This window comes from Vombatus ursinus, unplaced genomic scaffold (genome assembly GCF_900497805.2).
Source record: "Vombatus ursinus unplaced genomic scaffold, bare-nosed wombat genome assembly UNPS02014791.1, whole genome shotgun sequence".
In the NCBI taxonomy this organism is placed as follows: Eukaryota; Metazoa; Chordata; class Mammalia; order Diprotodontia; family Vombatidae; genus Vombatus; species Vombatus ursinus.
The window spans coordinates 80,923,935-80,948,343 of NW_020954569.1; the positions used below are offsets into that span (position 1 = coordinate 80,923,935).

General features: G+C 37.5%; 1 protein-coding gene across 1 annotated transcript in view; it reads right to left on the bottom strand.

Moving 5' to 3' along the window:
• GOLPH3 (golgi phosphoprotein 3) overlaps window positions 1-24,169 on the bottom strand; it is a 59,406-nt gene extending 35,237 nt beyond the window's left edge. Inside the window, exon 1 of the mRNA XM_027869133.1 lies at window positions 23,927-24,169. Within this exon, the coding sequence (XP_027724934.1) occupies window positions 23,927-24,154 (228 nt within the window). The 5' untranslated portion in view covers window positions 24,155-24,169. The remainder of the gene's footprint in view (window positions 1-23,926) is intronic.
• Window positions 24,170-24,409: the final 240 nt, after the last annotated feature.

Below are 24,409 nucleotides of genomic sequence, written 5' to 3' on the forward strand. Positions count from 1 at the left end.
TTGCTGGATCCAAGGGTATGCAGTTATACAGCCCTTTGATCAGAGTCCCAAATTACTCTCCAGAATATCTGGATCAGTTCACAACTCCACCAATAGTACATTAGTGTCCCAATTTTCCCCCATCCCCTCCAACATTTATAATTTTCCTATTATATTAGCCATATTAGCCAATATTATAAGTGTGGGATAGTACCTTAGGGTTGTTGTAATTTACATTTCTCTAATCAATAGTGATTCAGAGTATTTTTTTCATATACTACAGTTAGTTCTCTTCATCTGAAAACTTCCTGTTCATATCCTTTGACCATTTATCAATTAGGGAATGCTTATCTAAATTTTAACAAACCATTTTACAAAATCTTTTGTGCTACTCTATGGACAAGACGAAGAGAAATGGGCTAGATAACAGTATAATTCAACAGATTAGGAACTACTTGAAAAGCCAGACAGAAGGAACAGTCAATCAATGGTTAGATGTCAATTTGAAAGTGTCTTGGGCAATGTTCCAGCAATCTGTACTTGGCCCTGTGTTATTTACCACTTATAATATGAATTAAGGCATAGGTAGGTTTATAAAATCTGCAAATGACACAAAACTAGGACGAATAGCTAACACAACGGATAACAGAGTCAGGATCTAATACGATGAAATTTAACAGGGCCCAAAGGAACTACAATGAAATTACTTTATTATGCGAAAGACCCCAGCTTCTGGGATAAGAACTCACTATTTGACAAAAACTGCTGGGAAAACTAAAAAAGAGTATGGCAGAAACTAGGCATAGACCAAAATCTCACACCATATACCAAAATAAAGTAAAAATGGATTCATGATTTAGATATAAAGGCTGATACTATAAACAAACTGGTAGAACAAGGAATAGTTTACCTATCAGATTTATGGAGAATAGAAGAATTCATGACCAAACAGGAGATAGAGAACATTACAAAAAGCAAAATGGATAACTTTGATCACATTAAATTGAAAAGGTTTTGCACAACAAAGCCAATGCAACCAAGATTAGAAGGAAAGTATAAAATTGGGAAAGAATTTTTATAACCAGTCTCTGATAAGGGACTCACTTCTAAAACATAGAGAATTAAGTCAAATTTATAAGAATACAAGTCGTTCCTCAATTGACAAATGGTCAAAGGATATGAACAGGCAATTCTCAGATGAAGAAATTAAAGCTATCTATAGTCAATCCCAAAGAGATCATACAAATGGGAGAAGGATCCACATGCACAAAAATATTTATAGCAGCTCTTTTTGTGGTGGCAAAGAATTGGAAATTGAGAGGACGCCCATCAACTGGGGAATGGCTGAACAAGTTGTGGTATACGAATGTAATGGAATACTATTTGTGCTATAAGAAATGATGAACAGGCTGACTTCAGAAAAACCTGGACAGACTTTTATGCTGAATGAAATGAACAAAACCAGGAGAACGTTGTACACAGTAACAGCCACATTGTGCAATGACTAACATTGACAGACTTAGCCTTTCTCAGCAGTGCAAGGATCTAAGACATCTCCGAAGGCCTCATAATGAATGGAAAATGCTATCCACATCCAAAGAAAGAAAACTATGGAGTGTGAATGCAGATTGAAGAATACTATTTGCTATTTTTTTTCTTCTGTTGTGTTTTGTTTCCTCTTTCTGATGGTTCCTCCTATTTGTTCTAATTCTTCCTTACAACATCACTAATGTGAAAATGTTTAACAGGAATGTATATGTATAACCTATATGAGATTGCTTACCATCTTGGGGAGGGAGGTGGAGAAAAATTTAAAACTCAACAGCTTATGGAAGTGATTGTTAATAATTCAAAATAAATTAATAAAAAAAGAAATTACTTTATTATGAACTCATTTTTAATTTATCAAATTGTTTTTTATATTACAAATCAATGGATTATTTGTTATTAGAGAGATAGTGTGGCATAGTATACAGAGTAGCTTAAGAGGCAGGAAGACCTGGATTCAATATACCTTTCAACACATACCAGCTGCATGGCAAGTTTTTTTTTTTTTCATATTTTCTCCTCTCTAGAATGGGAGCTCCTTGAGAGGAGGCACTGTTTTGTTTTGTTTTTTTTTAAATCCCCAGCACTTAGCAGTGTCTGGCACAAAGTAAGCACTTAATAAAAGCTTGCTGACTCTGGGCAAGTCAGTGTCCTAATCAACACACTAAGATAGTTTCAGAGAAAATGCTGACAAGCATTTGTAGAGAAAGTTCTCTCACTACAGAGGTCCCTATGCCAAAAAAATAACAAGACCCCTTTATTACCAAAGGCAGAAGGAGAGATGCAAGGGACAAAAAGATAGCTGGGATAAACTAAGTCCAAAAATGATCCCAAATTTTATGTTACTCGACAATTCTTACTTTCTCTTAACAGTGTTTTATCTATGTTTCTTTCTCCCTAATTTGATTAACAATTTTATAACTAGACAAAAACTATGTATGTTTGTTATTAGAGAGATAGTGTGGCATAGTATACAGAGTAGCTTAAGAGGCAGGAAGACCTGGATTCAATACACCTTTCAACACATACCAGCTGCAGTGACATGTAAGAAAATCCACAAAGAATGATAGGTTATGATGGACAAACTCTTAACAAATTAAAACATAAATAGTACAAATTTCAAGTTCTACACTTACATTCAACAATTTAAGTAAAAATACAAGGCTTTAGTTACCTAAAAGTGGGAAGAGTCTGTTTGCCTGTCAATTCAACAAATATTTATTAACAGTTTATTACATGCTACTACATTATTACATGCGACTACAAAGATGAAGAGAGATCATAATCACAGAATCTGAATTGGAAGCTACCTTTAAGAAAATACTATCAAAAGATATATTGTATCCAGAAGGAAAGTAGTAACCCCACTATAGTCTGCATTAATTCACAACTAAAATATCATGAGAAGTTCTGAGTATCACTATTTTAGGAGGGATAGTGATAGACTAGATGCAACTAGGAAAATTAAGGGACCTGAATTCATAATATATGAGGACCAACTAACAGAACTGAGGGTGTTTATTATAGAGAAGAAAAACTTAAGGGAAATATGCTTGCTATTTTTTTGTACATTTTCAGGGTGGGGTGAGGCAATAGAAAATGTTTTAACAATAAGGAAGGGCTACTCTTATTGAGCATCATTAACTGGCAAAACCAACATTCAAATCAAGTCAGACTACAAATCCAGCACTAGTCAGACTTTGTTTTATGCAATTTTTGACCTATATTTTTATCTTTAAGTTCAAATCACATAATCTGTGTGAAAATTTGGCAATCTGTTTAGTATTGCACAAACAAAACCAATGCAATTAAGTTGTTTTTCTTTTTCTTATTTGAATTACCAATGCTTAGTACAGTGCCTGGCACATTGTAAGCATTTAATAAATGTTTATTGTATTGTACTGTGAAACTGAAAAAGACAGAATTAAATGAGGGGGAAAAAATCTTTACAGCAGGTCTCTCTGAAAAAGGTCTTATATCCAAGATATGTAAGGAAATGATTCAAATATATGAGTAGCAGTCATTTCCCAAAAGATAATGGCCAAAGGATGTGAAAAGGCAGTTCTCAAAAGAAGAAAAAACCCTTTGGTTCAGCAATACCACCACTAGCTCTCTAACAAAGAGATCAAAAGGACCTATATGTACAAAAAATAATTATAGAAGTTTTTGATGTAGCAAAGAACTGTTAACTAAAGGAGTGCCCATCAACTGGGGAATGCCTCTACAAATCATAGGATGTGAATGGAATGGAATGATATTGTACTGTAAAGCATGTTAAAAGGAATAGTTTCCCAAAAAACCTTGAAAGATTGATATGAACTGATGATGCAGAATAAAACCAGGAGAACAAACAAGTTTCATTCACAGCAACAACAATTTAAAAAAAAAAAAACTTTAAATGACTTTGGAACTCTGATTAATGCAATGATATGTTATAAGGCCAGGTGACAAGATTCAACACTCTACCCACCTCCTTCCAGAGGTGATGGGCTTAAAATAAAAAATAATACATTTTTTGGACATGGCCAATGTGGGAATTTGTTTTGCTGGACTATGTAGATTTGTTATAAAGGTTTTTTCTTTTGGTTCCGTTCAGTGGGGGAGGAGAGATTACAAATACATGTAAAATAAACATATTAAAAGAAAAAATGACCTGTTTTATAAAGATTCTGTTAGTGTATCATCCAATAGTATGTTATTCTTACTCTAGAAGTAAAGAAATCTCATGTTGATAGTATATTTCCAAATAATCTTCAAGATTTCCTTCAAACAATAGTTTTCATTTCCAAAGGTACAATAATTAAGCTATCAAAAATGAATTTTATTTTTCAATGTATTTTTTCTGATTATGCTACTTGATTAACAGGTATAAAAGTGAGATTCCACTGTATTCAAAGTTAAACAGATTGGCAGCAAACACACATGGAGAAGTGGGATAGCATTAATTAAGTATCAAACCATAATTTAATTCAATTGTTACAAGCTTGTCCTAACTTATCTGTAGCAATAGGATTTTGAAGTAAATTCCCAAAGGGAAATGGTGATAGTTTTGTAAAGTAAAAAAGAAAACAAATTCAAAAGTTATTTGTGGAAAGCTGATGTTTTTAGTAGTAGGAAAAACTATGTGACAGTGTTTTTAAAAAAAATGAAGTCCTAAGAATCAAGTTCTGGGATTTTTTATTTTTTGACACAAAGATCATTCTGCTCCCCTAATTCCCAAAGCAACCCTACCCGTTCCTTCTTTCACAGTCTCTTAGATCTTGCCTTATCTGTTTATTTCTACAAACACAACAGGTAAGAAGACCTAATAATCTTCGCTTAAACAAAGGACAAAAGCCTCCCTACCTCAAGCCTCACCCTTTTCCAATCCATTCTATACAGTGCAAGAAATACTTTCCTAAAATTCCAGTTTGATTACATCACTAAAACCAATAACAGCTCCAATGTCAATGCAAATTTAGTATGACTTTAAGGCCCTCTTCCCATTATTCATTGCTCAAACCAACATTCTCTACAATATAAATTTCATCCCACAACTATTCCTAATTATTTTACAACTTAAACTTTCTGTTCTAACCAAGCAAAACCAACTAATCAATATTCTCTGCAAGGCTTTTCAGTTACCAACTCTATTCTGCTACCAACTCTATGTCACCTTACACCTCTCTGGTATGCTCCAGTTGTTTCTATGCCAAGACACACTTAAAAGTATCATAGATTTAGACCTAGAAGAGAACATAGAAGCCATGTAGTCCAAACCACTCAATTCACCAGAGTGGTTAAATTACTTACCTAAGGTTACAAAGGTAGCAAGTAGTTGATTTGATTCAAATACAGTGCTCTTTGCAATGCACCAAGATGCCTCATGCCTCCCTTATAATCTCACTAGGCTACCATTCCTATAGATCCATTCCCTGCACCATAAGTAAATACACTGATACGATCATCAGTCAATTTACTAGAAATAAAGCTTTAAAAAATACTTTACAGAAATAGAAAAAAATAAAATTCATTTGGAGGAAGAAAAGATCTAAATCCTAAGGGAGTGGGGAGAATAAAGGGGGAACTTTTTTCAGCCTTCAAATTACGTTATAAAGCAATAATCATGAAAACTACCCGATACTGATGAAAAAAAATAGAAAAAAAAATAAACCAGTGGAACTAGCTAGATAAGGAAGACGCAGAAACAAAATGAACTCAAGAACACAGCATTCAATAAACTGGAACACATAAATAACTGGGGAATAAATCCGTATTTGGCAAAATTTCTGGGGAAACTGAAAAGCAGTCTGGGAGAAATTAGGTTTAGACTAATATCTTATACCATACATCACAGTAAGCTCCAGATAGATATATAACCTAAATATTAAAGGTCTTACAGAGAGAAAGGGGGGGGGGAGAGAGAGAGAGAGAGAGAGAGAGAATGAATACTATAAGTGTATCAAGGAGGGATTGGGAAGGAGACTCTTAACCAAACATGGGATAGAAGTGATAGACAGTCACGAAATATAAAACAGGTAACTGTAATTACATAAAATAAAAAAACTTCTTTCACAAATAAATTACACAACTATAATGAGAGAAAGAGCCATGGAGGTTGGGAGGGGGAATCTTTATAGCAAATGTTTCTAAGGGTACGATAATGAAAATAAATCGATAACAGAAATAAAACATTAAAAATTATTTTCCAACAGATAAGTGGTCAAAGGAGATATATGTAACATTTAATAATACTTTATTTTTTTCCAATTTCATGTAAAGGTATTTTTCAACATTCATTTTTTTTTTGCAAGGCAATCAGGGTGAAGTGACCTGCCCAGGGTCACACAGCTACTAAGCGTCAAGTATCTGAGGCGAGATTTGAACTCAGGTCCTCCTGACTCCAGGTCCGGTGCTCTATCCACTGCACCACCTAGCTGCCCCCAATATTCATTTTTGTAAGATTTTGAGTTCCAAATTTTTCTCCCTCCTTCCCTTCCCTCCCCAAGACAGCAAGCAATCTGATATAGGTTATATATGTATAATCCTGTTAAACATATTTCCACATTAGGCATGTTGTAAAAGAAAAATCAGAACAAAAGGGAAAAACCACGAGAAAGAAAAAACTAAAAACAAAAAAAAGTGAAAATATTATGCTTCAATCTGCATTCCAACTCCATAGTTTTCTCTGGGTGTGGTTAGCATTTTCTATCACTAGTCTATTGGAGTTGTCTTAGATCATCGTATTGCTGAGAAGAGCTAAGTCTAACATAGCTGATCATCACACAATGTCGCTGTTAACTGTGTACAATGTTCTCCTGGTTCTGCTCACTTCATCAGCATCAGTCCATGCAAGTCTTTCCAGGTTTGTCTGAAGTCCACCTGCTCATCATTTCTTAGCACAACAGTATTCCATTACATTCATATACCACAACTTGTTCAGCCACTCCCTGATTGATGGGCATCCCTTCAATTTCCAATTCTTTGCCACCACAAAAATCTGCTCTAAATATTTTTTTTGTGTGGGTCTTTTTCCCTTTTTAATGATCTCTTTAGGATACAGACCTAATAGTGGTATTGCTGGAGATCAAAGGGTATCAAAAGAGTATCAAAAGCCCGTGGTCAAAGGCTATAAACAAACAGTTTTCCTAAGAACTGTGAACTACTTTATGAAACATAGCTCCAGATAACAAGAAGTACAAATTAAAACAACAAAGTTTCACTGTATAAATTGGCAAAGATGATAAATAAATTGGCAAAGTTTCACTTCATAAATTGGCAAAGATATGTCAAAATAAGAAGTTTGTACGAAGACAGGAACACTAATACACTGTTGGTAAAGCTGCGAATTAGTCCAATCTTCTAGAAAGTAATTTCTAATTAGTTGAAAGAAATTATTATGATGTCCATTCATAAACTCTGACAGAGACCCCACTACTAGACATATACCCCAAGGAAGTCAACGACAAAAAGAAAAATCCCATACACTCCAAACTATTTTATACCAACACTTTTTGTAGTAGCACAGAAGTGGAAGAAGATTCCCATCAATTGGTAAAAGGATAAGTTGGGGTATATACTGGGGTATATGAGAGTGGTATATTACTGAACTATAGGAAACAATGACTATAATGAATACAGGGAGTATGGAAAACATAAGAACTGATACAAAGTGAAGTAAGCATAAGCAGGGAAACAATATAAACAATTTCCCCTCTTCTTTAATCTTCAACCTCTTTCTATTTACTGGTTCTTTCCCTATTGTCTTCAACCATTCCCAAGCTTCCTACATCCTTCACTAGACGAGACCACTTCCTCAAGCTTTCATCCTACATGTACCCAAGACTTTAGGAAGATATGTATCTCAAGCATGTGAAGATTTCTCCCAGGGGAATGGGCAGATGAGATAAATTTGTTTCAATAGCCATGAAGGCAGCAGAAGCAGGCTATGTGGAGCCCTTACAGCTTGGTCAGACATCAAAGACACCAAGATCATCCACTGTATCCCAAGCCATCACTAGTCATTCTGACTTTTGTCTTGCCACTGAACTTCCATAACTCAGGAAGAGAGTGAGGCAAAAAACTTCTGCAACTCTGCCTCACTTAAATCCAATTCACACACAAGTCAAGACATCACCCTGTGATTTCACTAGTCCTCTTCAAAAATGAAGGAACAACAACCCAGGATGTAGCTGCTAATACCGATCAATTGATGACTGAGTAACTACAACTCTGTAACTGAAAGAACAAAATAATTAAAACTGAATGTTGTGAAATCATAAGGACCATGCTTAGTCCTAAAGAGATATAAGGTACCTCTAATCTTTTTTAAGGACTGAATGTGAAACATTGCAAATATTGTTAAGACTTTTTTAATGAGTTGCTTAGTTTTTCTGAACTTTTTCCTTTTTTTTTTAATTCTTTGTTATAACAGATGTATCTCTAGAAAGTGAAGGGATGCAAAGATATACATAAAAAATTTTAATTAAAGATTTTAAATAAAACAGTAATCCTTTAATTTTGAGAAATTTCAAGTCTTCTTAACACCACAGCAATTGATCACAGAATTATAGAATCTTAAGAAATGGAAGGACCCTTACAGATTATCTACTTCAACTTCTACCTAAAACACCAATGAGGAAATGGCAATGTGCTGCTGTCTGAGGAAAAGCCTTGTACCACTTCTAATTTATTAGGCGGGGAACCACCCCCCAAAAAATAGTCAGGTGCCTTCACACCCCACCCACCCCATCTCTATAGGTAGAAAGAACTAGGGAAAAAAACAGCCAAGAATTTGAAGGACTTTTGTGAGGGACTGTCTGATGTTGGCAGTTACCAGGTTGGGTGCTGTGGCAAGAGTAGGGTAAGATCTGGGTATTTTGGAAGTCGAGGCAGGGGCTGTGGTAGGCAGAGTCGTGGTGAACTGGGATGGGCTGGATACGGAGAAGCCCTGAGGCAGTGGGCAGTGCTATGTGAGATAAGCTGGGTACAAGGAAGTAGCGGAGCTTGAGCTCCTGAGGCAAGGGGCGGTGCCACGTGGGAGTGGAAAGGCAGAGGACTGAGTTCCCTTTGCTTAGTCCCCTCCCTATATGCAACGTCATCCCCAGACACCTCTTGTGACCTTCCTGACTTCCTGGGTCCCTTTGTGCAGCACTGACCCCAGTCCCCTCCTCCCAGTATTCTGAGTCTGACTTCCTAGGTCACGTACTCTGTCTATGCCCTAATCCCAGATGCCTCCTCCCTGTATCCGGTCCTAGCCTCCTACGTCACTCCCTCCCCCTTGGTGTGCTAAACTCAGACAGCCCCTTCCGGTATCTGACCCTACAATCATTGGCTAGTAAGCGGGCTGGGGAGGAGGGGCTAGGTAGGTATTTAGGAACAAGCGTGGTCAGATCACGCGCTCTCTCTCCTGGCTCCTGCCCTGTTGCTCTGGCCTTGCTGCTTGGGCTTGCTATGATGGCTTGCTGTGATGGCCTCTGAATAAAGCTCTGGTGTTGGCGCCTCCCGATGGCTCATCTCTGTGTGTTTATCCGGCTGAGTACCGAAGACTTGGAAGTGAGTATGACTCTGGTAGCGTGCTCCTTATAGGAGGAGAGGGTTCTGGCATGCGGCCGGCAGAAGGTCAGCACGCAGCCAGTACAGACTTTAACAAGGAAGAAAAATTAAGACTTCTGCTTGGCCTCATAGTTTCAATTAAGAACAATGGACAGAACTTGTAGAGAAGTAATTTAAATTTATCTAAGGAAAAACTTCCTAATACTTTTATCTATTCAATAGTGGAATAGATTTCACCAGGAGACGGTAAATAGCCTCCTAACTGTTATCTCTGGATGCAATCTTTCCTCTATCCAATCTATCTTTTGTGAATTTACCAAAATTATCTTCCTAATGCACAGGTTTGAGGATATGTTACCTCTATTGCAACCTCTACCTGAAAAATAATTTCATATAAGCCGTGTGGAAGGAAACAAAATTTTTAAAAGCCAATGTGGGAATTTGTTTTGCTTAACAATGCTTAATTGTTACCAGGTTCCCCACCACTGGAGATTGAGACTGATAGAAGATAGGGAAAAGAATATCAACAGTTACTCCACCTCAATGAAGCATTTTTAAGATTCACAGATAAAAATAGAAGGGCAGAGGGAAATAACAAATAGGACAGCTTTCATAATAATGATTTGCAGTTTTATGTACAATTTTCTTTCTGTTCTACAGAAATGCTAATTTTATTTGGTGTTTTAAGTTCAGAGTTTAAAAAAAAATGAGGAGGGGGAACTTCACCTAAAAAATATAATCTCTTCAATCATAACCTATGTGGTCATCCAGACTTTGCTGACAGACCAATAGTGAGGGAAACCCACAACCTCCTCTATTCTACCACTGGATAGCCTTAACTGTTAAGAAGTCTTTCCTTATATACCTTCAAAATTTCTCTTCCTGGGGCAGCTAGGTGGTGCAGTGGATAAAGCGTCAGCTCTGGAGTCAGGAGGACCTGAGTCCAACTCTGGCCTCAGACACTTGACGCTAGCTATGTGACCCTAAGCAAGTCACTTAACCCCATTGCCTACCCCCCCCCCACCAAAAAATTGTCTCTTTGGAATCTTTATCCTTAGCAGCCAGGTAGAACAAGTCTAATGACTTCAAATTCCTTAAGACAATTTTCAGGTCCTTCCCAAGTCTTTTCTCCTCTAGGCTAAATACACTAATTATTAGCTAGCACACTGTTCTTTCAATATATGAAAAACCAAATGGACGAAATATGCCTGCGACATGCAGCTGGATGACCAATCCACTAAATTAGTACTTCTACCTAAGACAGGAACACTGAAGTGAGTCCAGAACTAGACAGAAGAAGAAAACCAGTCGGACTGCATATGCTACATGCTTTAGGGCTTTAAATAATAAGATGTTTCCTGATACAAAAACCCACGGGTTTTTTTGCTTTTTTTTCATGAAAAATCTGTATTTTAAATACTAAATTCTCCCAATCCAGTCAAGTCAACTAGCATAATAAAATGGAGGAAACACTCACATTTGTAAGGTCATAGATTCATTAAGGTATATTCTCTTCATCAGATTTTAGAATCATACAGATATTTCTCACTTTATAGAGCAGATATTCCTGAAAACTGGATTCATCACAGAGCTCCTCTGGTATACTTTAAGTAGAGTGAAAAGGTTTGAATTTTTCAAAAATTGGTTTTATAAAAAGATTTACCCCGAAAATTATCCGTTCCATAAGTTTAGATTTTTAGGTAATTTCTAAACAGTGCACAATTTTATATTTATAGTTATATCGCCTCCACTAAAGTCTTATTCTGATGCACAGGGAATGGAGAAGACTCTGGATTCTTGAAGACTATCTTGGCAGAGCATACATCTGGTAAATCCCACCAAACTAGAAAGACTTTTAACATGGGTCCAGCAATATACTGAGGAGTAATAGACTAGTTAAGTGCACTAAGAGAGAAGGCTTAAAATATGGCTCCATGAAAAGTGTTTCTAAATAATTGAAATCAATCTGCTGAAATTAAAGAATAGCTACATGAATTTGTACATATCCTATGTCTCCCAAATTTTTTGCGCATGTTTATTGTGTCTCTGCCACTCCAAGTTCATTAAGAGAAAGGGCTGTTTCTAACTATTATCTGCCTTTCTTTAAATGTGTGTCAAGTCAACAAGCATTTATTAAATGCTTACTATGTTTAAGATAGCGTATTAAGGGCTAGGGATACAAAGAAAGGCAAAAAACAGTTTTTGTTCAAGGAGTTAACAGTCCAGCCCCGGTTTTTATTCTTTTTTTAAAAGGCAGGTTTCATTTGTTTTATTTATTTATTTATTTATTGGGCTTATTTTTTTTTTTTTTGGTGAAGCAATCTGGGTTAAAGGATTTGCCCAGGGTCACACAGCTAGTAAGTGTCAGATGTCTGAGGCCAGAATGGCACTCAGGTCCTGCTGACTCCAAGGCCGGAGCTCTATCCACTGCGCCACCTAGCAGCCCTACCTAGCTGCCCTTTTTTTTTTTAAAGAAATTTTTTTCATCATTTTAATTCTTTCCACTCCAAACATTCTTTATTATATTCTTTCAGAACTCTAGTACCTGGGGCTAAGGTCACATAACCTGGAACTCACTGGCCCAAACATGCCCCTTCCAGTTCTCCTGAAAAACTGTTGCCTGAAACCCAGTGTTTGCTTCTAACTCTGAATGGGTGGGATCTGTCTCCATATCCTCAGTAAGGAGAACATGACGTAGTTGAGCTGCTCGAACAGAACCAGACCAGTTTCAGACAAGAAAATTCACCTCTAAGATCCACTTGCCACTGGTATCATTGGGAAGTCCCACCAGCAGTTTCTAACTGTGGGGAATGAGAAGTATGAATGACAGATTAGCTCTATGGGGTTAAGGGATTGAAACCTGACTCAGGGAAGCTACTCTTTAGTCCTTATTCTACGTCACTACTTGCAGCAATGTTGCTAACAGACATGGTTCCTTCTGAAAGTCTCTCTTTCCCTAAACCTGATAGCACTGTCTGATACAGCACCCCGATGATGAACAGACTTTTGTGTGGGTGTGATCTAAGAACAGTGCCTTACAGGTCACAGTCACTCAAAAATGTTTTCAACTGACTGGCTCAGAAATAAGAACCGGTTACCATCAAGAGGAGGAGAAAAAAACAAACAAAACAAATGTGGTATTTTGAACTTCTAGCACATAGCCCTGTCAATCAGCATTTATTAAGTTTCTACTATGTGCCAGACAAAGGAAAAACAGCCCCAAGACCTGGAGAATACATATGGAGGGGTGGGGTTAGCAAAGGCCTTATGCAAAATATGGAGCCTGAGGTGAATTTTTAAGGAAACCAGGGATTTCAAGAAGTGAGGAGGAAGAGCATTCTAGACATAGGAAACAAACAGTGCAAAGGCAAAGAGAGGAGTGCCATGTGCAAACGGCAAGGAGGGTCATATATCTGGATCAGAGTTCATGCAGGGGGTTATATGTAAAAAAACTGGAAAGATAAAAATTGGCCAAGTGGTGAAGAGCTTTAAATGTTAAAGAGAAAAGTTTGTTTGATTCTAGAAGTAACTGGGATCTGAGTAAGTGGGAGTAACATGGTCAGACTTTTGCTTTAGGACTATCATTTTGGCAGCAGTGGTGTCAGACTCAAATAGAAAGAGGGCCATTAATCTGTACATGATCACTTCAGGTTGCATACTGACTTAGTTTTAAAATGTAAATTTTTAAATATATGCTTTATTTCTTTATTGTGTTAAATATTTACCTATTGCAATTTAATCTGGTTTAGGCTACCCTCTGGAGTGTTTGACACTCATTTGACACTTCTGTTATAGAGGATGGACAGTACTGAATAAAAGACTTGAGGCAAGGAAACCACTAGAAAAGAAGTACTATGATCATCTACCTATTCTCTTGATGGGGAAGAGTATTCTAGGGGCAGCTAGGTGGCGCAGTAGATAGAGCACTGGCTCTGTAGTTAGGAAGACCTGAATTCAAATCCAGCCTCAGACTTGACACTTACTAGCTGTGTGACCCTGGGCAAGTCACTTAACCCCAATTGCCTCACAAAAAAAAAAGTATTCTATAAATAATACCCTGTACATAATAGAGGGAATATGATGGTACAAATGACATCATCAGATGCTGCCTGGAGAAGCAAGAAGACAAGAAAAAAAAAGAAAAAAGTTATATGGCTTATTGAATAAATTTTTAAAAGGGGGAAAAAAGATAAGGATCTTAATCCTGGTCCATAATTCACAAGAAAACAACTTATGTTACTCTGTACTCTGGTTATAAACTCTTTCATAGAAACAGCAGGTCTTATATCTCACATTCAAATAGAGCGCATTTATCTGTATTTCAGGACTAAAGTCACTTTAATGATTCCAATATAAAGAATTAAAACAAAAGATACATCTCAACTATTCTATTCTTGAGATCATAAACAAGTATTTATGCCTTCTGTAACTTAATATGCTGTTAATATCCTCATCCTACACTTTTTTCCAGGTTTTCATTAATTCAATAAATATTTCTTAAGTACTTATAACGTGCACGTCTTCCTTCTCCTGTCCTTGGTCCAAAGTTTAAAACAAACAATAATAAGAACAACAAAACCAATCAACCAGAATTAATATCAAAACACATTATTCTATAACTTATAATGAAGGTGGAATTTACTCAAGTAATTTTTCAACTACATCTATCCCTCACCTATGAGTATGCTGATCACATACTCAGAAAAATAATGATGACCTGCTAACTTAGCAAATAATCTTACTAAAATACACGCCTCATATTCACGTAGACAAGAACTGTAGAAGACACAAACTATAGGTGATCCCCAACTTCTCTGCAGAGGTGAGAGACAACCGGTATGCAAGAATGCATAAAACCATCAGGTTTTCTCAATGCATTAACTAGATTTGCTAAATTTATCTTCTTTATTCTTATCCAAGGATGGCTCTCTGGAAGGATAGGGGAGGAATATATTGGTAATGTAGGTGATATAAAAACAAAATGTAGCAAAAATATACATATTTTTAAAACAGATGAACAATTCCGTCATTCTTTATAGTTGTACAGACAATACTCCTGTTAAAGAGGAGTTAAAGATCAACAAGGGCTGAAATTCATAACCTCAAAATTTCTTTTCAGCAAATAGTTTTAGCCTTCTCTCCCAAAAAATCTATACTAACCACTATGAACAAGTAGTAGAACAAAGTATAAGGAATGAAGTATGTTACAGTCAATCAGTCCATTTAAGTCAACATAGTCCTTGGTCATAAGTGGGAACACCACACACAACCAGTTTGGCTATAACAATTTACAAGTGGTCCAATTAATATACTGCATATAGTCTCAGAATAGGTTCATCTCCTTTTATTTCTCCTAGGCATCTTTTGATGCAGGTAGCCAAAAAAAGGAAGCAGCTAGAAGAAAAGAATCCAAGGTCCTGTATTGTTAAAAATTATTACTATAAACTGTACTAAAAGAAGCCCTAACGGATCATTCAATTTATTTTATTAGATTTTTATATAACACAACTTAAAATGAGCATACCCACTACATTTGGGCTTGGGTAGCTTTTTGTCAGACAAAGAATTTTTAAGGTATTCATTACAATGGGATTGGAAAGGTATTATTAAATGAAAGCTAAATTAGTTCTTTCAGATACCTGAAGTTAAAATAATCCCTAAAGGATGATCAGAGAGAAATCATTTTAAAAGATTAAAAGATAATTTCTCCAATATTTTACTGGGGCTGTTTTCTCAACATAATCTCATTTTTATATCCTTAGCACATCTGTCTAACAATTACTTGCTAGAATAGATTTTAGAATGTTACGGCCAACACAATTCGCATGTGTTATTTAATATTAAGCCAAGTAACTAATTTGATTAGTGTCTTGTTCACCATGTAACGTCAAGAAAACATCCCAAGGGCAGCTAGGTGGCTCAATAGATAGAGCACCAGCCCTGGAGTCAGGAGAACCTGAGTTCAAATCTAGCTTCAAATCCAGCTTCAGACACTTGAAACTTCCTAGCTGTATGACCCTGGGCAAGTCACTTAACCCCACTGCCTAGCCAAAAAAAAGAAAAAAAAGAAAAAAAGAAAAGAAAATATCTCACATACTGTCCAATGCTTATAAACACAGGAGCCACATAGAGTCAAGACACGTAACATGTGATCCTTAAATTTACTGAAAGGCACCATGGTATCATGGAAAGAATAATAACTGGCTACCACCTATGTAACCTTGGAAAAGTCACTTTCCCAAGTTTTAGTTTTCTCTTTTGTAAAATGAGGGATTAGACCAGACAGCCTCTAAGAACCTTTGCAGCTCTAAAGCCTACAATTCTAACATAATAAATTTTCTACACTACAAAAACTTTCCATGTTACAGTAATAATTGAATTAATGAGGATACATTTCAATAATATACCTTGTTAGCATCCCAGTCACTAGAAAAGGAAATATACAGATGGCAAAAGGATACATTAAAAAGTATCAGAAATGGTGAATAAGAGTAAAAGAATAAGAATAAAACATCACTAATATCAATTCACACTGTTTAGCTTATTTTTTTTAAATAAGCTAACTTCTTTGAAGGAGCTTCTTTCTCAGAGAATATTTTAATTAAATATTGCCATGTTATTCACTGGAGGTCATAACAACATCATCTAATATATATGGATAGAGACAGGGACTACACTTCTGATTTCATTAATATAAGAAGTCACTTTCAAGGGTTTTCAAGGTTTACACAGCTTTACAAACAAGACTACCAAGACCAAGAGAACAAATAATCATCAACTTAAATGTTCTATAATAGTTTCAAGTGAAATACAATTAACTAAAATGTATGAAACCAGATTTTGTGCACTTAGTTTTTAGAAGAAAATCCTTGCTTTTCCCTTTAACTCCCACTTTCAGATTATATCATGGTGGTCACCACACATTGAACCTTTTATCATCTTAATATCCTGGCATCTGCAATACTTCCAGCACAATCACATTGTCAAAATAGCACTTGATCATTTACAAAGCATTTATGGCCAATAAAATCCTTAAATTTGCTATGATTATGAAACAAAATTTATCCAATCTTCATTAAGCAAGATCTTAAATTATCTTCACTCTAGTATGATTGCAGAGGCAGAGAAATGTATTGCTATGATATACATCAGAAAGTTTTAAAGTTAGAGGGAGTCAAGTAAAAAAACTTCTGGTTAACATTAACCAAAATGTGCCATTCCACATAAATTCTGGTAATTTAAGGTTTCTTAATGTAATAAATTTGCCCACTAAGACACTAAGGATCTCTTTCATATTATAAATCTAAAAATATTCCAATAGATAAGTCATCAAAGGATATGAAAATGGTTCTCAAAAGAAATGTAAACTATTAACCGTGAGAAAGAATATTGCCAATCACTAATAATAAGAGAAATGCAAATCAAAACAACTCTAGGCTTCACCTCTTACTCAGCAAATTGACAAAGATAACCAAAAATGTCAATGTTGGAAGGCTGGTAGAAAGACAGGCACAGTATTGCATTGTTGCTAGAGCTGTGAATTGACACAACCATTATGGAAAGCACTATGCTAAGAAACTGACCAAAAATGTCTATATCCTTTGACCCAGAGATTGCAATGCTAGGCACATAGCCCAAAAAAGTCAATGATAAAAAGAACACCATACATACCAATGTTTTCTGGGAGCAAAGAACTAACAATTAAATAGATGACCACTGATTAGGAAATGGCCAAAGTAATCATGATACATAAAAATAACAGAAATATTATTATGCTATAAGAAACTGCAAATGACTAGTAAATAAGAAACATGACTACCAAACATGGAAAGACTTATATGAACTGACACATAGTGAAATAAACAGAATCAGGAAAACAATATACACAATGACAAGAAAGTAAAAGAATAGAAGAACAAAACAATCTAAACTGAATGTTACAAAATCACAATGACTGGGCAAGGCCCAAAGATATTTGAAAAGACTCCACCTCACTAAGACTACCTAAGCACTATGCTTTTCTGAGGTGTTGATTGGCTTTGTTGAACTTTTTTTTCTTTTCTTCCTCTTTTATTTTTTGTTATAAGGAATGGCCCACTAAGAGGGGTATGAGGAGAGATGGGGGGGATGTAGGTGATATAAAATAAAAGTATTAATAAAAATCCATTTTAAAATCGTAACAACTTTTGGTCTATACTTGAAGTATTAACACTAGGTCTAATTTCACTAGTGCTAACTATATTATAGCATGCCTTACTAAATTTGCTCAATTTCAATCCATAAATAGTGAATTTTCAATCAGGTCAATTGGGCATTGCCACCATCCCTTTTTCCCATTGCTTTTGTGCATTTTCAACAAAGAAAATGATGTTAGAGCCTACCAAGTATCTAACTCATCTAAGCCCAGTTCATGTGCAACTACCACCTCTTTGCCCTACTATCAATGACCTTTTTACTTTAACCAAAAAAAAAACAACAACAAAAAAAAAAACAAAACAAAACCCTAAAGTAGTTCATGAAATTACTGGAAACTATGATTTTTAAAAACTAATTCATTTTATGTAATGCTTTTAAAAATAAAATTATCACTTAAAGTCTCATTATTTTCAAGAAGGATATTTCTTTCAAAGCATATATGAATCTTAAAATACAAATTATAAATGAAATTTAATAAGATTAATACCACAAGCCATATGAAACTCCATTCACTGTTTTACTCTGACAGTATACATCAAATCTAAATCATTCTTCTGAATTAAAAGATAGAACGGCAATATTAATGTTTTAATAAATGCTTTTCCAAATAACAGAATTATTCCCACTTTTGATGTATTATTTTAGTAAGATGAATGGTTTATAACAAGTCACAATGAAATTCTCTTTGTACTTTTCTTCTTGGAAAAAAAAAAAAAAAACAGGACCCAAAAGTTAGACCTTAGCAGTCACATCTAGCTCAGTCAGTAGTCTCCAAAAATACAATGATATTATATTTGCAAAGCCCTTACCACAGTGCTTGACATATAAAAGGTACAATATAAATCCCTACTCCCTCCCCCTTCTCTTCCTAAGTGAAGTGGAAACCAGAATCCTTAGAAAGTCATGGCCTGCCTGAAGAGATATGTGATCTAGTGGTCAGATGACCTTTACTGTGTTAGTCAATTGTCTCCAACACAATCATAACTATGCTAATTTCCCAACATTCCCCCAACTGCACCCCTTTGGGCAACACCAGGCAATAAACGGCCTCCTTAGGGCAATTATAATTCAGAGGCAGCAAAGTGTTCTAGTCTTCTGGACAAGACACTGTACTTGGAATGCAGAAGACCTGGATTCAAAATCAGCCTTAAAACTCTTACTCGAACAGGGTGATTGTGGGCAAGTTATTTGCCTCAACTTCCATATCTATAAAATGGAATCAAAGGCCTATATGATCTTTTTCCAGGTCTAAATCTATGATCCTATGTCCTAACCTAAATACTACTAGGAACCCACACCAACAACTGCACAGGTCCCACCCATTCCATCCAACCTCATCTTGGCACGTCAGGCACTCTGGGAGGCTGGCTCTCTGCACTCTGGAGAAGTGAAAGATAATAAAAACCCTTCATATAGGATTAATATCTAACCCTGTCCTCCATAAAGGTGAGGCTATTTCAGGGGTATCAAATTCAAACAGAAACTGGGGCCACTAATGTGTACATATGCATTCCTGTGGGCTGCATAATGACTTAGTTTTAAAATGTAATGTTACCAATTTTTTTTATTCATTTGGTTAAACATTTCCCAATTACACATTAATCTGATTTGGGCTTCACTCAGAAATGCAGGCCAGGTGTTTGACACCTCTGGACTAATTCTTTCCCTGAAAGAGAAAAAAGGTGACTCTAAGACTTAATTGGCCAGAGGGCCCAAGGCTGCTCAAGCCACATAGCAATAAATGCAGTTTCCTGGTGGCCTCAGACTTTGTGGGAGTGGCTTCCTGGACACCTATGGGCACAAAAAAGTCGGTCTAAGGATTTGGTGGCTATTCCTAGGACATACCCTGCCTAGCTGACCAGATTTCCCAGTATGGAGAAGAAAGGAGTTAAGTTTACCAGAAAGTTTACCAGAGCTAAGTGTTGAATCACTGTACTGTATCCTTTCTTTGCAAACATTTCCAAATAATTGTGATTAGTTTTGGAAACAGGAAGCAATACCAGATCTCTTCACAGAAAAACCATTGCTCACTCTTCTTTTTTGGGGGGGGAGGGGTTATAAATTCACTGTTGAATACAAATGGAATACTTACAGTTTCTACAAAATAACTTATTCCAAGAAAAACAGTGTGAAGCTTCAGATTAATGAGAACCTTCCCAATGGTAGGGCAAATTTACTTTAAAGGTAGCTTGTTTCTTCTTCAAGAAAATGAATAGCACAGTATCAGAGGTTTTGTTACTCTTCTTTTCTTAAGAAATAGCTGATTACAAACAGCGCTTAGCTAGCACAGTACCTGGCACATAGCAGACACTTAGCAAATACTAAGATACACCAATGCATACAATTAAACTTGCTTTATAGCTATTTAATTTAAATACATAAATTTCAACATATAAAATATCAACTTTTCCCTCTAAGTCTCCTACACTGGCTGTCCTTAACCATTTATTCTCACGCATTTTTCATTTTATATGGCCAATTAGCAGATACTGTGTTCTTCAACCAGTGCTCTTTCTACTAAACCATGTTTCTCAACAATCTCTGGTTCTATTCATCCAACCAATTCTGAACCTACCTTATAGTACTATCATTCAATCTACTTATTTCCATTTCTGAGATTGTTAAATGCCTTGCTGAGATCTAACTATGTATACCATATTTATGGCAATCTATGAATTTAGTAAATATTGTTTACTACAGGGGGAAAAATTGATATAACAATCAACTAACCCTCCACAAAATTATAACCTCTCAAAGCAGATGCAAATCTTTCCTCTAATTATGACTAGTGTTGAGATCAGCAAGCTATCTAGGAAAGTCACAGCTGGGCAAATGTGGCATAGTGTAAAGATATTGGATGTAAGAGTCTAGGAGCCCTGGGTGTGAATTATTGCTTGTATGATCCTAGGCAAGTCACAGAACCTCTGTTTGATTCAATTTCTTATATAGGAAATTAGAGGATTAGATTTGATGATCTTTAGTGTCCCTGTGAGCTCTAAATCCAATTACTCAGATCATACCAATCACACTGAAAGCACTTCAATTCTTGAAATGAAGTAAACAAATAGCTTAAATTACTTGAAGCCTGATTCTACCACGGAAAAATATTCAAGTGCCTAAATTTCAAAAACTATTAAATGAAATCAAATGAGAGGCTTAGGGATAAATTATCTTCATGGGAAAAATAACAATACAGAGAAAGCCAAAGGATTTAAGCCTTCACAAACTGAAAACAGACCAATGCAGTTTCTCACTGGTCATTTCAAAATTCTAAAAGTTGTTTTAAATTGAATTGGAAAAAAAATACAATTACTTCCATAACATTATAAAACACTGGTTTTCTACTAAAGATTTCAAAGTAGTTTCTTGTTTCCATTACTAGATCTTCAACAAACACAATCCCATTATCTGTGGTCAGTCCACAAGGCTCTCTTCAAATGTTCTCTCTTACCTCTAACACAATCTTACCTTGAGATCTCATCAGCTACCACGAGTTCAATTATCATCTTTATGCAGATGATTGATTCTCAGATGGATGTATCTAGCTCTACTTGGTCTCCTGAGCTCCAGTCTTTTGTCACCAACTATCTATTAAATAGCTTAAACTGCATGGCCTACAATCATTTCCAAAACAGAATTCATTCCCTTTAAACCCTGCCATCTTCTGAATTTCCCTACATCTAGGAATCCTCCTTGATGCCCAAGTTCACAACCTCAGTGTCATCCTAAATTCCTCGTTCTAACTCACCCCACATATCCAATCAGTTGCCAAATTTTGTCCATCTTTCTTATACATCCACCATCTCTCCACTCACACAGTTACTACCCTAATTCAGGCCTTCATCACTTCTCACCTGGACTATTTCAAGAGCCTCCTAATTAACTGGAATTCCTGCCTCAAGTCTCTCCCCACTTCAATCCATCCACTCAGATGCCAAAGTAATTTTATTAAAGTGTAGTTCTGATCACATCACCCGCTACTCAATAAACTCCAATGGGTCCCTCTCACAAGACCAATTACAATATCCTGATTGGTAATCTTCACATACTCTTCACAACCTGACCCCTTCCTACCATTTCAGTCTTCTTACATACTACTCCTACACACTTTAGGAACCAGACAATACTGACCTCCTACTTGCTGTTCCCTATGTGTTCTCCCTCCTCTTCTCTGCCTTAGAATTCCTGGCTTCTTTCAAGACTCAGTTTGAATGCCACTTCTCCCAGGTAGTCTATGTTTGATCTCCTCTCTTCCCCAACCTTACTTCTTCCCCCTCCATACCCCCAGCTACTAGAGTCTTTCTTTCCATCTTACATACAGATTTCCTCAAGTATTAGATCTCCTTGAGGACAAACTTTCTGCCTTTCTTGGTAGTCCCAGTACTTGGCATATAGTAAATGTTTAATAAATGTTTTTTGATTTAAAACAACTCTTGTACAATGCTGCATTTATCCTTTGACATTTCTGAAACAGATAAAGAACAAACAATTATATACCCATTTATACTTGGAGACTGAAAATATACCAAGTTTAACTTGGTCAAAGACACACAGTCACTGATTTATAGAACTAAGGCTAAGCAAGTGAACAGGAGGCACTGCAACACACTAGACCATATGCCATAAAGTTAAATTTAAGTTTTTTTTTTATGTTCCCAAACACCAGTATTCTAAAAGAATAGCAACATTTAGTAATGAAAACTGAAAAACTGGATATTGCCTAACTAGGATAAAGAAAAGGCTAACTTAGGATAGAAAAACTATAATGTCTCACAGTACAGAAATTCTATGCCTATATTTACGAATTTTGAATAACTTTACACAGAGTAAAGTTTTTACTGACTTTTGAGTTTGCTCCTCAATACAGTAGGCCTGTCATTAGTTCCTTGAGTCTCCTAGACTGAGATGTAGCACTGCCCTGACAAGATTATATATGTCTACCTCCTGTCTTGGCCAAAATGTCACCTGCAATACAAGTAAATTCTTTAAAAAAAGTTCAATTCATAAGAAAAATTACAGAAGCCCATTTTTAAACACTGTTCTGGAACATCAAACACTCTAACAGCATTTCTTTTTAATATAGCATGGATTTTTAAATCTTTTAACTTTACAAACTATGTTACTACAAAACCAAATGGTGACTCTCACAATAAACTCTCCCATTAGAAAATAATACCCTGCAAAAATTTCCTGGTTAAAAAGTCTGGATTCGGGGCAGCTAGGTGGCAGTGGATAGAGCACCGGCTCTGGAGTCAGGAGGACCTGAGTTCAAATGCGACCTCAGACATATAACACTCACTAGCTATGCGACTCTGGGCAAGTCACTTAACCCCAACTACCTCACTGAAAAAAAAAGTCTGGATTCTTCCTTATTTATCCCTTCCCACCCACTGACAAAAGTAAATCAACCAAGCTTGTATCGAAAGGTACAGAAAACTTCCTGGATAAGCTTTAGCCAACTGTACAAATACAGACTTGGGAGGGAGGTGTGTAAAGTGCAAAGCACTCTAAACGGCCACTGAAATTGCTTCTTGATGTCTTAACGTATAGCGCTTCCATGAAAACTTTTATCTGACCTTTGGAATCTCCATAACTTTTTTCTAATCCAAGTTTTTTTAAAAAAGGGAGGGGCGTTTTTTTCTTCCCATAAACAGGATCTGTGGCGGATTTTAAGACCTATGAGTTTGGAGGTGGCTGGGCTAACAGAACCATTCCCATTTCAAAGGCAATCCCAAATTTAAAATGGTATACGGTAGAAGTGCCCCAACTGAAGATGCTGAGTGATGTTCGAGAAACGGACATTCTGGCATTAGTAAGCAGCATTCCGGGCTGGGAAAGCGCCCTGTTTATTTAAGGGAATATGGAGAAATGTTAACCCATATGTTTGGCGGCTGGGTCTGTGGAAGGCGATCTCTCCCGCCCTGGGGTCCCAGAGCAAGGACTGGATGGCCGCCCCCAGCCCGCTCGCTCGCTGCCCCTCCCCGCACGCAGGTGAGGGGCAGCAGCCCCCTCTCCGCAGACAGGTGAGGGGCGGCAGCCCCCTCCCCGCACACAGGGGAGGGACAGCCCCCTCCCCAGGCCGGGCAGCCGGCACCGCGAGGCCGAGCCGGGCCGCGCCGCGTCCCTGGGGCCGCCCTCCCTCCGCGCCGGGGCCGGGCCGGGCCGGTACCTCTCGGTCCTTGAGGCCCAGCAGCAGCACCTCCTCCATTAGGGTCAGCCGGGTTTCCTTGGAGTCGCCCTTGTCGTCGTCGTCCTGCTCGTCCCGGCGGCTCTGCTCGTCGTCGTCGCCGCCGCCGCCCCCTCCGCCGCCGGCCGCCCGCTCCTTGTCGGCGGCGCTGCGCGAGGCCTCGGTGCGGCGCTGCACCAGGCCCGAGCTGCGCTGGGTCAGCGAGGTCATGGCTGCGGCCGGGGCCGCGGAGATCGGAGGCAGCGGCGGGGCTGCGTGGCAGGGCGCCTCGGGCCGCTCGCCTTGGCTCTCCGCTAGCCCGCGATGGCCCGCACGGGCTCTGCTTCAAGCGCTGGGGCTTCGTCCGTCTGCGGCGGCGCCCGCGGGAGTCATGGAGGACGGGCCTCGGGGCAGCTCGCTCGGCGGCCGGCGCGCGGGCGAGGAAGGGGCTCCTGCTGGCGGGGGCGGCGGGGGCGGCGGCGGGCG